We start from the raw sequence: 21729 nt of genomic DNA on the forward strand, positions 1-21729 counted from the left end.
AGCGTATTAAGTCTTAAAACTTGTATTAAGTTCAACACATTAAATCTTTCTAATGCAACTCTATGGAGCTGACTGTGACTTCCGGGAACTCTTGAGAGACTCCGTGGTCCGCCATTGCTGTAAAAAAAAACGTTCCATTGGAGTCAACGGAGTTGACATAACTCTCTATTTCTATATGGCTCTGGTGTGAGTGTGACATGGGGAAAACGCGTCGAAATGGGAAAAAGCTGTTGTGCGATAGGTACTAACAGATTAACAAGAATTCTGAACTATCGTTTTGCAGACTGCCAAAAAACACCGAAAGGAGAAGTGAATTGATCATTCATTCCAACGTCCACAGACCACAGGTGGGTTGACATGTTGCTAGGGTCACCATCAAGCAGAGTTTTTACTTTCTACTTAAACGTATTTTTTCAAGTATTTTTATTTTATCCGTGTTTTTCTTTGGAAAACATACATTCCAGGGCATATTATCATAATTTTCACTCTATTACATTTCATAAATAATACGTTTTTATTTTACATTTAATATTTAAATATATTAACGTACTTTTATTCAAGTAAAAGTACACAATTTAAATGTAATTAGGTATTAAATAAATTTTAATATGCAGTATTAAAGAATACACAGTATGATTCTATGCTTTAGACTGTAGTGAAGTAATGTTTTTCCCAAAACAAACAACCTAATAAAGCACAGATGCTTGGAAAATGTACCTAATATAACTAAGTATTGTCCACCTCTGCTATCAAGTCCAACTAAATTCAATTAAAGCTGATAATAGTCAGTTTTAGTGGCATTTTCGCAGCACCCGCTATGGAAACCAGCCATTTTGTTGAACGTTTGCCACTCAACAGGACGAGTTCCGGCGTGGTCACGTGGAAAAGTGACGTCAATGCATACCCTCCATTGTGAAGCACCCCAGCTCCTCCCATCCCAACACCCGGGAGCAAATTAGCGTCTCCGCAGCGTCTGCGCAGGCGCGCATGCGCGCTTTACGTCTCTACCCCTACACGTGTTTTCCGAGTAGACGGACACATGCGGATGGTAAAATGGCGACAGACGGAGGCCAAGCTGCGCTACCCTGCGCCTTTAGCACAAAATCACGCCAGTTTCTTGCCCTCTGCGCACAAGACGGACGATTGCGGATATGGAATACCGAGAGTAAAACTCTACAACAAGAATACGTGCCTTCAGCGCATTTGAGCGCAACTTGTACATGTGCGACATGGGGACCCTGCCGAGCGGTTCAGGTACCGTATAGTATGCGGGGTAACTTAGTGGTGGGATGCGGCCCGTTGTAATGTAATACATCACTGCATGGTCTTCTTAGAAATCGCTGTGTATGTATTTGTCCTAATTTAAATGACAAAAGTAACATCGTCGCTGTATAGTTGCGCTTTCGTAGTCCGCTGCGCACGTGTGAGGGCACATGTTCAAACAGGCCGCTGCACTCGTAGATCCAGCACTAAATACACTGGAAACAAAAAAACGAACTATAAAATCAGCTGGATGTAACGTTTACTTTGGGTCTCATATTTATATTATGTTGTCTGTGGTTAATAATTCAGATTTGATTATAGGTTTGTGTGGCCTGGGTTGATAGTTTTACATAAAATACAGTTTTTCAGCTCAAGCATGCAACTATTTTGTGTTTGTGTGTAAAATTATTATACTTTTTTGTTTTAGTCATCATAGTATATATTTAGTAGGTGCTCTTGAGTGACTCAACACATTGTCACGTGGCTGCACACATTGTAGTAAACTTTTAAATCAAGGTGTCAGATGACCAAGACGAAACCGCATGCTGTTAAACAATTCTTAACTAAGTTCTCTCTCTGGATGTCAGTAATGAATAAAACATTATACTCCTCAATGTTACTGGTGTTATTGTAAGTTAAAACCAGAGGTGGACAATACTTAAGTATGTTACTTTCTACATAAAAGAGAATTTTCAAGTATTCGTATTTTATCTGCCTTTTTCTTTGGAAAACATACATTCCAAAGCATATTATCATAATTTTTACTCCTACATTTCATAATGTCAAGTTTTTGGTTATATTTAATATTTATGTACATTAAACATCTAGTACTTTTTTACTTAAGTAAAAAGTACTTTTGTACTTTTACTTAAGAAAGGTAAAAGTACACAATTTTTATGTAATTCGGTATTAAATCAATTTTAATATTCAATATAAAAGGAATACACGGAATGATTTATGCTTTAGCATGTAGTGAATTTTTTTTGTCAAGTACAAGACAAACACTCTGATAAAGCACAGATGCTTGGAAAATGTAACTAAAATACTCAAGTAGTGTCCACCTCTGCTTAAAACCGTTCTATTAGAGAGGAGAGAGGCTAATTTTATTGACTAGACTTTTTTTAATGTTCGTTTGGTCTTGTCCCATGTTAAAAAAAGTTTTTTGTAAATGTTATATTGATTGACTTTTCTTTTCAATTTGGAGACAGAATGCTGCGTCTTCCCGATCATATCGGTCCATCAATTGTGACGCGTTACTGTGCAAACGGAGGCGTATGATATTAAAGCATCTCGCAGTACTTTTATGTTTTGATTGATCGGTGCAGTGCCAACACACGTGATCATCTGCAGTCAATATTCGTTGCTTACTTGTTTGAAAAATAGATTACTGTTTTGATCCAGTTTAAATAACACTGATTCTTGGGAATTTGGATAAAACAGCTTTAAATTTTGGGGAAAAAAAGTTAGTTAAATTACAAAATCTGAAGGTATATCATTATAGACCAAGGTTTTGGCTGTTCAGCAATTTACTGGTGCAACCTCACCTGTTCGTATTTTTTTCATAAAATAGGCGTTTTTCCAGTTATTACTCATACAACATTTACTTTAAGCCTAAATGGAAAAAGTTATGATTTTTTATTTAATAAACATATTTTTGTATTAATAGAGAGTATTAATTTTATAACTTAACAGCACTGAAGAAACATGTTTTAAGCATATTCATTTAAAACAATTCAAACTCCGTCTGACGGTGGTGACACTAATCTGACGGTGGTGACTTGGCCTCATTATTCCAAAATGTATGATTACCTTTTGGTTGTGCAAAAAATTTCAACGTTGATTTCACGACGTTGTTTCAGCGTCACACTTTCAACATAGGTGAATAAAGGTTGATATCATGACGCAATTTCAACCTTCTATTTCCTTGTTGTTTTTATAACACTTAATATAGATTTTTACTTGACACTGCAATACTCACTATATGATTTACTGTAAACGTGTTATTTTAAAAGCAATTATCATATGAATATAACTTGCTGCGCATAACTTGCAGTACAACCCCATTCATAAAACTAAACACCTAAAGAAGGTAAAGTTTAAATGTGGACAAATAAGATGGCAGGTGCCTACCCTTTCCAAATAAACATGAAAGCAGCTGTTAAAAATATTTTTTAAGGATAAAAACACATTCTTTCAAACAGTTAGGTTTCCAGTTAGTAGTGCAAAAGTGTAATATTCTAAATATAGAATAAAATAATAAAATATGAAAACAAAATCATGTTTAAAAGTCATTTTATTCATCTGAATAGAAAAACTTTATTCAAGAAAAACTGCAAATATGAATTTTGTTGTTGATTTAGTTGACAGTCTTCTTATGGCCACCACCACCCATCCATTCTGGCTCATGCTGTACTTAATATGATGACAGCATCTAAAGAGAGGAAAAAACAATATTTAATTTTCAAAAAATGCTGCATTAAATTCGGATATTTTAGAAAATATTTTAGATCTTTCAATTGATTAAATGTAATGTTACGGGGTCCACCCATAGTCCACGACCTTCAAGGCCAAAAAAAGTGCGTCCATCCTTCACAAATAAAATCCAAACGGCTCCACGATGATAAACAAAGGTCTTCTGAGGGTAATCCACGCGGTGTTGTTGTAGAAATATCCATATTTAAAACTTTATTAACGAAAATAAATACCTTCCGGTAGCGCTGCCATCTTAGACTCCTCTGTATTCAGGAGAGAGTATTAGCGTAGTGTACGCACTTTTCTTAGTGACGTATGACAAATTTGGAGGGCAGGGGCACAGAGCAGCAGCAGAGTAGCCTCCGTAGGCTGCGTAAGCACTCATCCTGAATGCTGACGCGACTAAGATGGCGGCGCTTTAGGAAGGTAGTTAATTGCGTTAATAAAACTTTAAATATGGATATTTCTACAACAACACCGCACGGATTAACTTCAGAAGACCTTTGTTAATCATCCTGGAGCTGTTTGGATTTAATTTGTGAAGGATGGACTCATTTTTTTGGACTTGAAGGTCGTGGACTATGGGTGGACCCTGTAACGTTACATGTAATCAACTGAAAGATCTAAAATATTTTCTAAAATATCCGAAAATGTGTTTGTCTGAAAAACTATGGACATATGCAACTCGGGACAGCTTGGGGGTGAGTAAATCATGGGTTTAATATCGTTTTTGGTCGAACTATCCCTTTAAAGGGACACACCCAGATTTTGGTAATTTAGCTTATTCACCGTATCCCCCAGAGTTAGATAAGTCCATACATACCTTTCTCATCTCTGTGCGTGCTGTAACTCTGTCTGACGCAGCCCCCGCTAGCTTAGCTTAGCACACAGACTGGAAGTAAATGGCTTCAGCTAGCATACTGCTCCCAATAAGTGACAAAATAACACGAACATTTTCCTATTTATGTGTTGTGATTTGTATAGTCACACCGTGTACAAATAACAAGGTCATTTGAGACACAGCCATCTTTTAACAGTATACATACTGGGAACTATATTCTCAGAAGGTGAAGCACTGCTACTTGGGCGGACCGATTTGCACAAGTCTGACCGAACTCTCTGCTCCTTACCAGGGGACTTCTCGGGTGCTGTGAGCAAATCACTCCGCCCAAGTAGCAGTGCTTCGCCTTCTGAGAATATAGTTCCCAGTATGTATACTGTTAAAAGATGGCTGTGTCACATATGACCTTGTTATTTGTACACGTTGTGACTACACAAACCACAACACATAAATAGGAAATGTTTGCGTTATTTTGTCACTTATTGGGAGCAGTATGCTAGCTGAAGCTATTTACTTCCAGTCTTTGTGCTAAGCTAAGCTAGCGGGACTGCGTCAGACAGAGTTACAGCACACACGGAGATGAGAAAGGTATGTATGGACTTATCTAACTCCGGGGGATACGTTGAATAAGCTAAATTCCCAAAATCTGGGGGTGTTCCTTTAACAAAGCAAACACTGACAAGTTGCTTTACGTGTGGGTCAAACAGCCTTTTGTGTAGTCCCTTTCCAATGAAATCAAAGATGGACTTCAGAACCTCTGGACTGTCTGTGTAAGACTTTAAACTCGCCCAGACCAGCAAGGCATCTTGTTAGCAGACATCCCGACCTGATCAAAAACTTTTGATTAGGAGATGTTCTAATCCTATTTTTAATAAACATTTTACAAACTTACCACAGGTGATCTGGCAAAGCGACTTATGAAACAGCATCTTCCCAAATCTCCTCTTCAGGCTCATCTTAGAGATCATTGCATTTGATAAAGTTTGGGAAAAGAAAAAACATATTTCATTAGTATAGAAACACAAATGTAATGTTTTAGTTAGAAATACAGAAATACATTTTTTGTCATAACACTATTCATTACCTTTTAAGGGGGAATGATTTGGGCATCTGGAAAGACACACGACTTCACATCTCTGTATTTTATCACACGACTTCAAATTGCATGTTGATCTGCCTACAATTTAAAACACATAATAAAATAAAAAACAAGTCATAGCCCCTTTTAAAAAGAAAACATAAATTGTGAAATACAAAACACTGCAACTTAATTATTAGGATTAGTAGAATTTGATTTGATAACAAAACAAATATTAAATGCATTGTAAGGTTTTACGGGAGAAGCTTCACAAAAAAGCGTCCTAAATTAGCTTCTTATATTTTCCTAATGACAATGATAAACCAGTCTTGAGAAACAAGTGATAGGTGTTTTTAAAAAGCCACTCTCACTTCTCACCTGTGAAGTTTCATACAGCATACTGTATTTAATTAAATATTGTAGAATAGCAGGTAGGGCTGCACAATTAATCGCATCGCAATCGCAATCGCGATGTCAGCCTGTGCAATTATATGACAGCAAAATGTTGCAATTATATTTAATAAATAAATGTGTGGACTTGTTAACACAAACTTTCTGATAACAGTTTGATGATTTTCCTTGCTGTTTAAAAAAAGAAAGAAAAATGAACAAAAAAGGCAGTGCACGTGTGGCATGCACGTGTGTGGTGTGCGTCGTCACTTATACCAGAGCGAAGATGGATGCAGAGGAGGTTGACAGTGATCTGGTAGCTAAAAAAAAAACTCTATGTCTGTTGTATGGCGGTATTTTGGATTTAGGATTACTGACACTGAGCAGTTGCTACATCACGTGGCAATACGAAAACATTTCTAGTTTTACAAATACAAATTTTAGCTAAACTGTGTGTGGATTTTTCTTAAAACCCATCAAGTTGACTCATGATACCATTTAGTATAATCGCAATCGCACATCGCAATTTTAGCATCAATAACCGCAATGGGAAAAATTACCCAAATCGTGCAGCCCTAATAGCAGGGTTAACACAACATTACCTGATCCAGATGTAGTGGCTGTTGATGCATGGAAATCTCAGCATTGACAAGATCATCATCACTTTTCTAATTTGAAGGGCTCTGATAACGAAGACATTACAAAAGAGTTGTAAAAATATACTGAAAATAAGAGCACATTTGTCTAGATAACCAATATTTTCTATTTCCATTAGAGGTCTACACGGGTACAAAAATTTGTACCCGAACCCGAAGAGACCCGTAAACGTGCTACACTGAACCGACCCGGACCCGTCTATTATTTTGAAAGTTGGGCCCGGAACCGATGCGGACCCGTCTTTTATTTTGAAAGTTGGGCCCGGAACCGATGCGGACCCGTCTATTATTCAAAAGCTAGACCCGAACCCGTACGGGAAGACACAGACCCGACAGGCAAATATTCTTCAGCTAAATGCTATTAATAAGTCAATTAACAAGTAGCGAAAATTAAACTTTTTGTCTTACCAATTGAAGTCAGCCTTCTCCCTCCTTGTACCTGGTGATGCACATTGCACAATCCTATTGCCAAGAAAGTTCCATCCATGTTATTCCTCTCTTGCCGATTGAAATGCTTAACTCTTTCACCGCCAGCGTTTTTAAAAGAAGTTGCCAGCCAGCGCCAGCGTTTTTCATGATTTTCACCAAAGTTTAATGCCTTCCAGAAAATGTTCTTCTTTAAATATATAAACATACAATATACCAAATGAAAGAACATACCCTCTGCTTTCAAACAAAAAAAAACCGTTTCATCCTACCTTTAGTGGTTCTTTTGTAATCAGCTTTTGAATATGGGTAGGTTTCTGCAAAAACATCACATTTTGAGCAAAAAGCAGAGATAATTCAATTTTTGTGACAGACTTTTCATAGAGATCCCATTCAGAGCGATCTTTAAAACAGACACGGACATGCAGCCGCTTGCCATAGGGCAATACTTCCGGTTTTAAAAAGTTGCGGAAGGGAGCCACCTGGTGGATAAAAGCGGTATTGCGTAAAGACGGAAAATCTCGTCATTGGCGGGGAAGGGTTTTCTCTTAATTGACGAGATATCTCGTCAATGGCGGGGAAAGAGTTAATCAACTCATTAGTCCAGCGTAAAAAGTCCACTTACAGTCACGGCAATGGATGACGCAGTTTTGCATTTTTTGCTTCTCGAGTCAACTTGCATGATAATTTATACTGTTTGCCCATTTAGATAATACTGACGATTGCTCGACTGCTCGTTCAGTGCCATGGCTGCTGGCGTTAGATGTACTTCTTTGCTGTCATCTCTGTGCTCTTTGAGCAGAGTCTGCACGAAAACTTTAAATATAACAACAAGACTGTTAATTTATAATATTATTATAAAAATTGGAGAGTGCAAGAACAGTTCAAAATGCGCAGTATGGCGGAATAAGTCCCGCCTTCTAAAGAAAAGAGCCAATTGTAAAAGGTAAAGTCATTGCCTCACTGCAGAAACTACTGTGACTGGTAGCCAGAGAAACATTACAAAAGCACATGCGCATTAGCTGCCTGGGCTGGAGCAACTAAATATAAACTTTTTAACGCAATTTGACCGTCATAGAAAAAATGTATGCGGCAGTTCATCTAAAGTTTTGATGCTGTTTTTGTAATATTTTATTTAAATGTAAATGTGCAAGTCTGCAAGCAGTTTTTGAGATTTAAAGTTTGTTTGCATTTATTGTTGCACACAGTAAGAACACGAACTCAAAATTATACTTACATAAATCAATTACTGCAAAGAACAAAGTCCAAGATAAACGAAAATAAAATATAGAAATACCATATATAGATACTAATGATCTGATTCCCTGCTGTACACAAAACCATTCTTGTCAACAAAGCAGCATTTAATGATGGCCATCTTAACTTAATTAAACAAACAAACACAAAATACCATCTTTAAGTAAACAGCGTGCTGCGTTTCGGTATAATATAGGCTATAAAACCTTGCCTGCAAAAAAACCTTAGCAACCCAGATCTTTTTAGCTAGTAAACATTCAATTGCCCTTCTTTTGATTTTTGAAGCCTTTTCCTAGGTAGATGCTTATGAAAACTGAACTAATGGGTAGGAAAAGTAGAAAGGAAAAAAAACGTTAGCTCTCTCATGTAAAAACATGGTGCTTAGAGGTGTAGTAGTAGGGAGCTTTCATTGTCATGTTCACATGTTGCTGTTCAGAAACAGCAAAGCATTTACACTAGCAGTGCTGAGGCAGGTCCGACTATTCTCCAGTGTGCGACCAGAGATGCTGAAGGTTGACTCACAACTCACACTGGATGCAGGCACACAAAGTATTTTTCTTGCCAGTTGTGCCATTGATGGAAACATATTTTGGTTGTGTTTCCAAAACCCAAGGATGTCTCTATCATTTTCCATTGTGGGTTTGTGCTTCAAATTTTGTTCTAGTTCATCAAGCCCTGTGTTCAATTCAGCATCCACAATATCAGCCCACTGACTAAAGAGGGGCACTGGTCCTGGTGGTGGTACTGGCCCAGCAATCTCCTTATCTTTCTCTTGTGTCTGCTGGGCATTCACCTCAGTTGTAGCATTTTTAGGAAAGCTGGCCAGCTCTCTTCGTGCCACTTGATATATTTCCTCCCTCTCTTCTGTGGTGAACATCCGAAGCTGCTTGAATTTTGGCCAGAGCAGAACGGCAAGCTTTTCGTAGTGTCCCAAAACTATCCGTTCAGCCAAAAGTGTCATGCACCTAATAAATACAATACAATATAACAGAATCAATTGAATGATAAATTTAACAACACTTAATAGGTCTAACTATACTCTTAAAATGAATGTGTTAAAAAATAACACATGTTGTGTCTAGTTAAGGACAACACGTTTAATGTATAATTGGAACAACACACTTTGTGCTTTTGTTTAAAGGGATAGTTCGGCCAAAAACGATATTAAACCCATGATTTACTCACCCCCAAGCTGTCCGAGCTGCATATGTCCATCGTTTTTCAGACAAACACATTTTCAGATATTTTAGAAAATATTTTAGATCTTTCTGTTCATTAAATGTAATGTTACGGGGTCCAGCAATAGTCCACGACCTTCAAGTCCAAAAAAGTGCGTCCATCCTTCACAAATTAAATCCAAACGGCCCCAGGATGATAAACAAAGGTCTTCTGTGGGTAATCCGTGCGGTGTTGTTGTAGAAATATCCATATTTAAAATGTTATTAACGTTATAAACTACCTTCCGGTAGGGCCGCCATCTTGGAGTGATCCGCATTCAGGATGAGAGCTTACGCAGCGTACAGAGTTTCTCTGCTGCTGCTCTGTGCCCCCGCCCTCCGAATTTGTCATACGTCACTAAGAAAAGTGCGTACACTACGCTAATACTCTCTCCTGAGTCTAAGATGGCGGCGAAACCGGAAGGTAGTTTATAACGTTAATAACATTTTAAATATGGATATTTCTACAACAACACCGCACGGATTACCCACAGAAGACCTTTGTTTATCATCCTGGAGCCGTTTGGATTTAATTTGTGAAGGATGGACGCACTTTTTTGGACTTGAAGGTCGTGGACTATTGCTGGACCCCGTAACATTACATTTAATGAACAGAAAGATCTAAAATATTTTCTAAAATATCCGAAAATGTGTTTGTCTGAAAAACGATGGACATATGCAACTCGGACAGCTTGGGGGTGAGTAAATCATGGGTTTAATATCGTTTTTGGCCGAACTATCCCTTTAAACACATCTTGTGTTGTCCCTTTCATTTATTTGAACACAAAATGACACATGATGTGCTAAATTAACACATGATGTGTTAAATAGGATAACACAAAACAAGGTGCAAAAAATAATAAAATCTTTTTTAAAGTGTATAGCATACAGTGAATAAATTAAATTAATAATAATAACAACTTTTTCATAGCACATTTACAATTACAGATAATGTGTTAGAAATTAGAAGATTAATTAGACTACATCTCACCTCTGTTTTAGTATCCTGAGTAGGGATGTCACGGTACCAAAAATCTAGTAGTCCGTACCAATACCACAAAAAGTGCACGGTACTCGGTACCTAAGTCGGTACCACAGTGTGTAAAAAAAGAACAATCATACTTAAATATATATTTTTTATTAAAACATTTCAACATTATAGAAAACTTTTAAGAGCTTCTGTTTAGGTTGTCTGTGTTAATGTTTGTTGACTTTTCTCCTGACTCTCTTGGTGTACATCCTCCTCTGGCTGATACTGTTAAAAAGAGAGAGAATAAGAAATATATTTTATTTATTTAACATACTGTCTGACAATGACTAATAAATCAGCTAAAGCTACAGGTGCTAAGGTGCACTTATAAACACACGCACGTGCACCAGGGGCGATTCCAGGATTTTATAAATGGGGGGGGGGCACAGGGGGGACCAAGAACCAGTCAGGGGGGGCCAATCAAAAAATTCAAATGAAAATAAATACTGGTTTAGAAAATATTAAGCATGGTTCTTGTGCAATGCCACGTGCTCTAATATAGATGGTATTAATTTTTTGTATTTTGCATGGATTAAACAACAGTTCTGTTCCAGAATAGTTCACTTTAAATAAATTGTCATAATTTAATCATCCTAAAGTTATTTCACACCTGTATGAGTTTTTCTTCTGCTGAACACAAAATAAAATATTTTGAAGAATCTTAGTAGCCAGAAAGTTGATGAACCCCATTGACTGCATGTTATTTTGTTCCTACATATGAAGTCAATGGATCCATCAACTGATTTTGGTTACAGACATTCTTAACTCTTTTCTTTTTTGTGTTCAGCAGAAGAAAGAAACTCATACAGGTTTGAAACAAGTTTATGTATATGACCATTTAAATTAAGTGAACTGTTCCTTTAAGTACATTGCGTGTAGCTGGTATTAGTTAACATTCTGACATATCAGGATTTTGTTTTTCTACTCTGTCTGATCTGACTTTCATTGTTTATTAGCCTATATTGTATTTTAACACAACTGAATGCTATTTTTTACATATCTGTTCTGTTGTCAGACAACAAGAAAGAGTTTAAGCTAGTGACTAACACGACCCAATAACACCTCGTGTTTAATCCAACCAGCTGTTACTTTATACTGCTAAAATCCTAATTTAAATGTGACATTGTCTGATACAATTTACATTGAAGAGCTGATACGAGGTGATTTCGGATTACCTGTGTGTCTCATGCAAGGTTGCTCTTCTCATCTGATTGTGTTTATGAGCGCTTTTAATTTTAAATGCGAGTGATAGTTTTATTGTAGATCGCGCATAGCAATTCACCGCAAATTCAAAAATATCAGAGAATACTGTTAAGCGTGCGTGCGCAATACCGCACCATAGGGAGGGAGAGCGAGAGAGCTCGTACACAGAGAACTGGTGTGTGTGTGTGTGGGGGAAAACACTAACCTTTCGTTAAGTCATAATACTCGATCAACCGTATTCTCTGTCAGTAACATCTGTTGGCTGTTAACTTTTACGTGAAAAGACAACAGAGGAACCCAGGTGGAAACACCGCCAACTTTTAACTCCCTCACTCAGTGTCAGAGAGGCACTGTCGAGGTTCCGCACGCAGCAGTGAGAAAGCATGCACGCGAGAGAGAGAGAGAGAGAGAGAGAGAGAGAGGCGCTGCTGAGCGCTTGCAAAAGCACATGAAGCCGTTTTAAATAGTAAAATAAAATGTAAATGGTAATCATGGAAAATCTTTTTGATTTGTGCCAGTGTTGAGTCTGTGGCGGCTGTTGAGTCTGTGGCGGGGCGCCCTCCTTCTCGTTTGCACGAGTCTCAAATCAAACAGTGATTGACAACTGGTCCAATTGTGCGGTGGGTGTGGTGGTGTCTTTTTCCTCCTGTTTTAAAAACGCGCAACTACTGTGCTCGCTTCGCCTTCGCGTTCGAGCGAGTCTCAAATCAAACAGTGATTGACAACTGGTCCAATGGTGTGGTGGGTGTCTGACAACTGGTCCAATGGTGTGGTGGGTGTCATGGTATCTCTTTCCTCCTGTTTTAAAAATGCGCAACTACTCTGCTCGCTTCGTTTTCGCGTGAGTCTCAAATCAAACAGTGATTGACAGCTCTCTGGTCCAATGGTGGGGTGGGCATTTTCAGGTTGACAGTAAATCTAGCTGGCCCAATGAGATTGGAGGGGGGGCACCAGGGGGGGCCAATCATATTCCAAGGGGGGGCGGTGCCACCCATGCCCCCCCTCTAGACACGCCCCTGACGTGCACATACACATACTGTGAATGCAAGCATTAGTTTAATATCACTCACATTGTTGCAGGATGAAAATAGTTATTAAAAACCCTTAACAACATTTTAATACTTCATCCAGTGACATTAGGCTACATTTTGCTGACAGGATGACTAAATGGCGATGCATGGTCGCCCATTTATATTATAAAGTTGCAAATGCAGTGTCATTAACAAATAACTGACTTACACAAAGCATTAACATCTAGCATAAAGTTAGCTGGTTACACGGCATTAATGACAGCTGCCTCAAACGGGTTTCAGTATAAAATTAAAGTTTTACAGTTTGTATATAATGTTAATGTGAATTAAAACTTACCTCGAATTCTTTAAAGAGATCGGGGGTCTGTCTTTCAAGAGCTTTGCCAAATTCTATGTTTGATAGCGACAAACTACTTTAGAGATATTCCCGTGTGCTCGTCTGAGGCGTTCTTCCTCATCTTTAACTCATGTGGAGCGTCAAATACACACGCGCGTATATGCTGCCCCCATCAGTCCCGGAAGAGTATTGCAGCCTCGGTACCTCCGGTACCAGAGAAAGCAGGTACCGTCATGTTTATAAAAATTTTGGTATCGACTTGGTACCGAAGTATCGGTTCTCGTGACATCCCTAATCCTGAGTGGCACTGGATCAGCTCGGGAGAATTGGCAGTGGGTCATCAGCGTGGTTTTCCAGAGGGCCACTAAGTTAATCGTACAATACTTTGACCCACTGAGCTCTTCAGTTGCCTGCTTAAAAGGCTGCAGGAAGTGAACGAGCATCTGAAGAATGTCTTTGGATATGTGACTCATGCGATGCATCTCTCCTCGTTCAAGCAGAATGGACTGAATGTCTTCAAATGCATTAAGCACAGATTTGACCATCTCCAGTTTAGTATTCCACCTTGTTTCACATTCTTGTTTTAAAGACTGACTGAGTCGAAGTTGTAATCCACAATGTTTAAAAAATGTGGTCAGGGTCTTGCATTGCTCAATGCAACTTCTTACATGTTGCAATTCTTCCTCATCTCCTTCATCCCCTTCATCACCTTCCTTAGACTTTTTGAAGGTGTGCTTTAGCACTGTATTCAGTACGTGTGCTACACAGCTTTTGTGCACCCATCGGGAGAGTGCTGCCTGCACATTTGCAGCTTGGTCACTGACAAACACCAGTCTGTCGATCTCATCTGAGATCAGACCAAATTCACCCAGTTGTTTGAGCAGTTCTGTTTTTAAGTTTAAGGCAGTTTTCTTCGCCCCAATTGGAAATGCACATGTACATATGACTCTAGTGTTAAACTCCCAGTCATCATCAATATAATGCAGTGAAATACAGTTGTAACTGACCTTCCGATGGTCATCTGTCCACATGTCTGTGGATGCTCCACATGCCAGTGCCTCAGCTATGGCTTTCCTAACTGTTGGCAGGAGCTCTGCTCTCAGACATTCATATTTTTTCTGAGTGAACCAAGATACCATCACACCAGACGGAAGTAAGTCCCTTCACATTAAACCGGCCATGTGTTGCTCCTGTGTCTAATATTGCCTGTGCCAACTCAGTAAACGCGGGTGTTTCAAACATGCTAAAAGCCCTTAAATCCTTTGGGCAGACTTTTGTGCATTTTTTCCAAAATGGCATCCTTAGCTTTTTTTGGGATTACGCCCAATCTAACAAATGATGTCACTGAAGATTGAGTCAAGACATTTTTTCCGCACGACCTGGAATGCTTTAAAAGATGCGACGTGCCTGTTTTTGTCGAATCAAACTTTAACAGTGCATCACAGCCAGTACACTTAACGGCACTTACTTTTTTCTCGTCTTTGTCCACAATTTGCACAAAGGAGGCCCAAACAGAAGAAGTGCCAGTTGGTTTAACCTCTTTATATTCATTTTCCTTTAGCTTTTTCCTCACATCACTCATGAAGGTATCCATTATCACAGTGTGCATTCATTAACTCCGCCCACCAAAGGTTGCACGTTTTTTCCTCAAAACAGCACAGAGCACACGCACAGCGCTGACAGACTATGATGAGGCTGATAATGGCACGGTGTGTGTGTTCGTTCCCCGAGTACGATCAACTCGGGTATTACCCATAATGCTAAACAGACCCGGGACCCGAAGTAAACGATTGGGACCCGACCCGGACCCGGCTGATCATTTAAAATATAGACCCGAACCCGTACGGGTCCCGGGTCGGGTCCTCGGGTCTTGGGTCTTCCGTGTAGACCTCTAATTTTCATTAAAACTGGCTAACTATTCAACAAGAGAAGTAAGCAAAATTACACCATTACAATTTATTTCAATTCGAATAGAACATGCCAACTTACACGACATGACATTTTCGTACAAAGGAGTTAACTTGAGTGTTTTATGCCGCTTAAAATCATGGATACTGCGCGAATGACCGCAGCATAAACGTAACATGTGATTGACTGATTGCCATGGAAACATGAAGGTCACGTCGACTATCTTGTCCCTTTTAATTTTATAACTGCATTTATACACATTACCCCGTCGTGAAAACCTCAGCATGATTAATATTGGATTTGACGCCCATGTTATAACGTCATCAGTAAGTTTAGATTAAGGTCAATTACACAAACTGCTAAACGTATACGTTATTGCGAATTCGTGAGCCATAAAACACCAACATCTCATCTAAGTTTTAAGACTAAATCAGTAATATGAATTTGAGAAAAAGAGCAGCTTAACTGACCACACCGCACACGGGCTGCTTCTGCTCCTTACCAAAGGCTGATAGGTGTCTGTGGTGCCTGTAAGACCTCTCGGATATACACTGACTGAACTACGATATCAACACTTTTTCACCAAAGTTGTCCAAAAAAGCCCTTACATTTATAACTAGTTGCTTTTCTGAAGCAAAAACAACCAAGTGGTTAAGTTGATAAAAACACATATCATATTAATTTATTAAAATTCATAATAATAACGAAGTCCAATTTCGGCGGGAACATCCCGTGAACTAGCAAATTAACTACTATGACGGATACATTCGCAATTAACAGAAAAAAAAACGAATTGGCATCGTGCTTTTTTGTCATACCACTTTGAATATGTGAATAAAATAATAAATTATGCGTTTAAAACATTGACTTATTGACTTTATATTTCCTTACCTCTTCTTTCTCCGAAGCATTTTCTCGTGTGATACGCAAGATCTCGCAGACAGCCGTTAAAACAGTCCAGTCTTTTTAAAAGTAAAGAATTTTTTATCCAGTAGGGACCTAGAAATTGTGGTTCACTCTTTTATAACATCTAAGCTTGACTACTGCAATTCGCTATATATCGGTCTACCCCACACTCTGCTTGGCCGCTTACAGTTAGTGCAGAATGCAGCGGCAAGGCTTTTAACGGGGGTGAGAAAGAGAGATCATATTAGTCCTGTACTTCAATCTCTACACTGGCTTCCGGTCAAATTTAGGATTGATTTTAAAATTCTCTTGTTTGTTTACAAGGCATTGTCAGGGGTTGCCCCACGGTATATTAGTGACCTTATAGTTCCCTACTCTCCTTTTAGAACTCTCAGGTCTTCTGATCAACTACTTTTAAAGGTACCTCGTTGTAATTTTAAAACAAAAGGAGATCGTGCTTTTTCCGTGGTAGGTCCAAAACTCTGGAATAGTCTCCCATTACATGTGAGGTCAGCTCCATCAGTTACAACTTTTAAGTCTTATTTAAAAACTTATTTATTTTCTTTAGTTTTTGAATGAAGTATGTTTGTTGTGTTGTATGATTTTAATGTTATTATTTTGTAAAGCACTTTGGGACAACGTCTGTTGTTTAAAAAATGTGCTATATAAATAAAGTTGCTTGCTTGCTTGCAGTCTCGTGTAATCTTGCAAGATTACATAGCAACCTGTATATTTAATTATTTGTTACATCTTTAAATATTTTCATCAATTTCATAAAATGAGTTTTTAAATTTTTTTCTGAATGATTCACAAATTATAAACCATTATTTTATTGTCTCTTTGCAACCGTTTACTTCAGTGTTGTTTCAACGTTGAATCAACGTTGAACAAACAACTGACGTTATTTCAACCAAATTTCAACGTTGATTTTTAAGCATTTTATTAACCTTTTCAACCGTTTACCATTCACAGTTGTTTCAACGTTGAACAAACAACTGACCTAATTTCAACCAAATTTCAACATTGAAGGTCAGTCATATGCCCGCTGGGATGGTTGTCACAGTAGCAGTGTCCAAAAAAAATGAACAAGTTTAAGAGAAAATAGGAAACATACAGGAGTTTGAGTGATCTTGAAGGATGCAGTAGAGCTGAAGGTTTGAAAATGGGGTCCTCAGGAATGCAGTTGACCCTTTAATTGTCTGATTTTATTTTTAAAAATATCTGACGGTGGTGATGAATATGTGGGACACATTTTGTGCAATCACAAAATAATAGTAAATATTGTTCAAAACTCACTGTTTGTAGTTTTTAATACATATTACAATGTACTCTTTCATGTGGTAAATATATTATTCAATTCAATTATTACTTTTGGATTTTTTAATCAAGTTGAAATGATTATCTCTTAACCGAGGACAGCTGATTTTGTAGGCAATGGGCCAGCATGTAATCATTAAATTAATAAAAAATAAAAATAAACCTATAAAAGAACCTTACATATGTGCAAAGGACCCCCTGATTATAACATTGATTCTTTTTCTTCTTGAAAATGTTATTAATTTCCAACAGAATTAGCACTTTTCTTAGTGGGACATGTTTTTGCCAAAGTTTCAAGAATCAGTGATAAGCAAAGTTCAAAAACGTGTGTAAAGGTGCAATGTCTGGTTTATTAGGGCATTAAATAATTTTCATTCCTTCTCTACATGTTAGGAATTGCCACAGAGGAAGAGGAGAAAATGTGAGGCTGGATCAGCATCAGAGCAGTCAGATCTGTTGGCACTGGGCACTGCTGCTGGGTCTGTCCTGATCTACAGTACAGTAAAAGGAGATCTCCATTGTACTCTGGTAGGTGGGAATACGTTTGGCGCTTTTAAACTAGGGATGTGTACTTTTTAAACTAGGGATGTGTATTTTCAATAATATTGTTCTGCCCACAGGGCTCCAGATTAAGATTTGAGAGGGGTGGCACTGGCGCCACCAGTTGTACAGCTGGTGGCGCTGGGCCTCAATATGGTGGCACCAGTCACTGGTAGTGTTGTTTTTGGCAGTCTGTTTTAATTTTAGTTTAAGTCTAGTCTTTGTGTCAAGCTGTCATTTTTAGTTTTTATTAGTTTTAGTCACGTTCATACTCTTTTTAGTCTAGTCAAATTTTAGTCCACTATGGGGCGGTTTCGCAGACAGGGATTAGACTTGTCCTAGACTAAAATAAATGTAAGAGCTGTCCAAACTGTAAACAACATGCACTGACTCATCTTAAAATACATCAGTGCCCTTTGTTTGGCCTCAAAATTAGAGATCGACCGATACTCATTTGTTTTAAACCGATACCGATAACAAATATTTGGATGCTTATGTGCCCAATATGCTGAACCGATTTTAATTTACTGTTATACTTCTCTTTTTGACATTACTACTACTACAACACGACTGAACTGAACAAACCCTTATAATAATAATCATCATCATAATCACTCCCTCTTTGCATAGTCATAAATGCAAAGAAGTCATAAATAGAGGGGTCTGAAAGAGTGAAGAATAATATTAATTTAATGAATTATGTAGAAACTATATTCCCAATATATGGACCATTCCAAACACCCCTATCATTTCGTCAGAAATGGACTGATCCAAAGTTCGCGCTGCGGTTTTGACGGAGCGGGAGAGAGAACAGCATAGCGGAGTTGGCTGTATATTGGACATAGTTTATAGAGTAAAACAGGTGGATTAAGTGCCTTTTTTGAGATATAATATCATTGTCTTGACCAGCAACCTGTAGCCTTCAGCAATCCAACCAGTAGTTAGCTGGATTTTACACATAATATCACTGACTGGAATACATTCAGGAAAGTAACAAACAAAACTGCTTATATATCATTGAATTTCTTAACTGGTATTTGATGTCAGAATAATTAATATTTTGTTGTTATAGCTTATGAAATGGCTGTTGACAGCGCTGTTTATCTATGCAATTACTCACGCGTTAACTGTATCAAACTGTGACTGCTTGCGAAGGTAATAAATAATTAATTAATATCCACAGACATTCATTTAGATATTTTAGCAAAATAATGTTTATCTGGGAAATGTTAATATAACTAAAACCCCATTCACACTAGGGATGTTAACCGATGACCGTTTGACCGATGATTGACCGTATCAACGTTAACCGGTCAAAGTTGTTGGTTAAAAAAAGGATCTGTAAATTAGGCTATTATAGACAGTGGACTAAACCCTACTACAGTTAGTCATCTCTTAGTCATCTTTTTGTGTGAAGTGAACAAATCCCTCACACTCAGTTTTTCATAACTGGTCTGTTTGTACTGTATAAACCAATAAAAAAAACATTTGGCGCGAGGTCACTGCTTTTGGTTTCGCATGCTCACAAGGTTTGCGAAAAGTAAATTGTACAGGCTATTTTTTGATAAATTCCTTTATTCGAATAGTAAATAAAATACAGCAATAAAATAATTAAAATTAAAGTCTCTTTTGGTTGTGTTCCAAATTATTAACATTTATGTCTTTTAGGCTAACAGTAAAGTGCAGAGTAAGTTTTGTTTCTGTAAATCCTCAGCCATGATTTTTACCACTTTATGAAGTTTTGCTTTGTAGAAAGCATGTCTTTAAAGTGAATTTCGTTTTGTATAAATTGTATCTTAATTTTAATAAATGTTTCATCAACCAAATGCATGTATTTAATAAATAAAAAGCAAATATAGCAGAGTATATAATTACCGGTCCGTGCATGAAGGCGCCGGCACTGCGAGTTCACTTGCATTGCATTGTTAATTAGAACGCACCTCATCATAAATAAATAAAACTCTGCGTAGGCCTATATGCCTCATACAAGCATTAAATATCTTTCCTGCATTTGTTCTAGAACAAAAACAGTGCGAGACCTGCTTTGGCCGGTGCGTCTTTTACACATTCTGAAGGTGTCTGTTTAATCCATTGGTTTTATCGTGTTGCAGTCTATTAGGCAACATTCCGCATAAGATGGGTTTAGATTTGGAAATACATTACATCTATCTTTCAGTGGTAACAGAAAAGGTGATGATGATCATCCTGTCTTTATTATTACTACCCCAAACTAAAGCACAGTCTCTTCTGAGCTGTCATTTTATCAAATGAGCCGCGGCAATTTTCAAATGAGCTTCACAAACGCCTTTATTTTCAAGTTCAACGCGATCACCTAGTACCTAAACTATTTCGAAACTAAGCACGGCGCCGCGTTTGCGGGACTTTCCCGCTGTAGGGGATTTAAAAAGTATTGTGAGGTCTCTGTGTGTGTGTGAGCCGGAGGCAGAGCGCAGAGAGATGCAAGTTGCGAAATTGCAGGCGCGGCTCGAAATGGCTGTTATTTTAAATAGCATAGCATATTTTAAACTAATAGGCCTATCGGTTAACCGGTTTCAACCGGCTAATGAGGCTCGGTGGCCGGTCAAGAACATTTTTTCGTTTTCGCCATCCCTAATTCACACAGACCTCTGGTCCCAGAAAATACCCGTAAAATTGCCAGACAAGCGTCTGTGTGAACAAAAACTCGTCCCGTTAATCTTCTGCTTTCTCTAGAGTTTATACCTCGAGATCAAATAGATAATAAGCTGTTTTAAACATCTTTGGTGAAGAAATGTGTCTAGTTTTAAGCAGCGTTCGTGTGGAAACGTCTTTGTAACCAGAACAGCGTATAAAACTTTGATTGACCAGAAGCTGTCAGCGCGGTCTGGCGTCGTCCATTCAAAGTGCCGTTAATCTTTATTTTTCGTAAAATTTATTTTTATTTATTGGTAATCTTACAACCTCTCTTACTGGTAAATTGGAAGCACTGATTTACCAGAAAGGTTTTGTTCACACATGACCTATTAACTGCAATTTACCAGTATGTGTGAGGGATTATTGGCTAAATACCTCAAGCGTCTGACGGAAATGAACGTTTCTTACCATATTTGGAAGATCGGCTCCCAATACAATACTGGCATGAGTTTTCTTTACTACCTTATTAATATGTGCCCGAATCTGATGAGATAATATTGTTTAAAGGAATAGTCTACCCTACTATTCCTTTAATATTCAATAAAAGAAGCTATAGTAGCATGCAGCAAGTCTAAATTTGACACGAGCCACATAAAATGAGAAAACCAGTGTTCAAACTAAATACCTACATAAATTAGTCTGTGATCTGAATGGCAAAATAAATTATTTGTCATGTGTATATTTTACACTGAAATCTGTAAAAGACAGTACAAATAAAGTGAAAAGATGAAAGGGTAAAAACGCTGTTCGACTAGCATTTTCTTTATGAATAATAACATCCCTATTTTAAACCCCGGTGCACTTTGAGTTTCTTAAAGAAAGCACAGGAAGTTAGAAATGTTTGTTGGAACTGTTGTCTGAAGCCCGGGATACACTGCACGATTATTGGCTGTCCCAGACGAAAGATTGCCAACGTGAAACAATCGCCGCGATTTCTGTGATCGTGGCTCTTCATCGGTGGTCCTATGTCGTACAATGAGAGATGTTCAAAGACGGCCGTTTTCTGGATAGTTTTCTGACAGTGTCAGAAATTCGGCATGATCACCGCACAGTGTGTTTGCTGCTACGACCTGCACACCGGTATTTGTTTACCACGAGCGCATGCTGGTGACGTTGCGCAACGTGTGACACTGCCGCCGAAGCTTCCGTGTCATCATCGTACAGTCTACATGCCCCTCGTACCC

At 38.1% G+C, this 21729-nt stretch overlaps 1 protein-coding gene and 1 long non-coding RNA gene across 2 annotated transcripts in view; one reads left to right on the top strand and one right to left on the bottom strand.

Moving 5' to 3' along the window:
- Positions 1 to 1005: 1005 nt before the first annotated feature.
- Positions 1006 to 21729, top strand: part of wdr43 (WD repeat domain 43) — a 51813-nt gene continuing 31089 nt past the window's right edge. Inside the window, exons 1-2 of the mRNA XM_065245118.2 lie at positions 1006 to 1254; positions 17726 to 17860. Of these exons, the coding sequence (XP_065101190.2) occupies positions 1054 to 1254; positions 17726 to 17860 (336 nt within the window). The 5' untranslated portion in view covers positions 1006 to 1053. The remainder of the gene's footprint in view (positions 1255 to 17725; positions 17861 to 21729) is intronic.
- Positions 5263 to 6964, bottom strand: LOC135727402 (uncharacterized). Its single transcript, XR_012335336.1, has 4 exons — positions 6647 to 6964; positions 5661 to 5753; positions 5469 to 5532; positions 5263 to 5402 (listed from the first exon to the last, which is right to left on the bottom strand). It is a non-coding gene; the product is annotated as an uncharacterized lncRNA (long non-coding RNA).

Source organism: Paramisgurnus dabryanus, chromosome 17, assembly GCF_030506205.2.
Source record: "Paramisgurnus dabryanus chromosome 17, PD_genome_1.1, whole genome shotgun sequence".
Lineage (NCBI taxonomy): Eukaryota > Metazoa > Chordata > Actinopteri > Cypriniformes > Cobitidae > Paramisgurnus > Paramisgurnus dabryanus.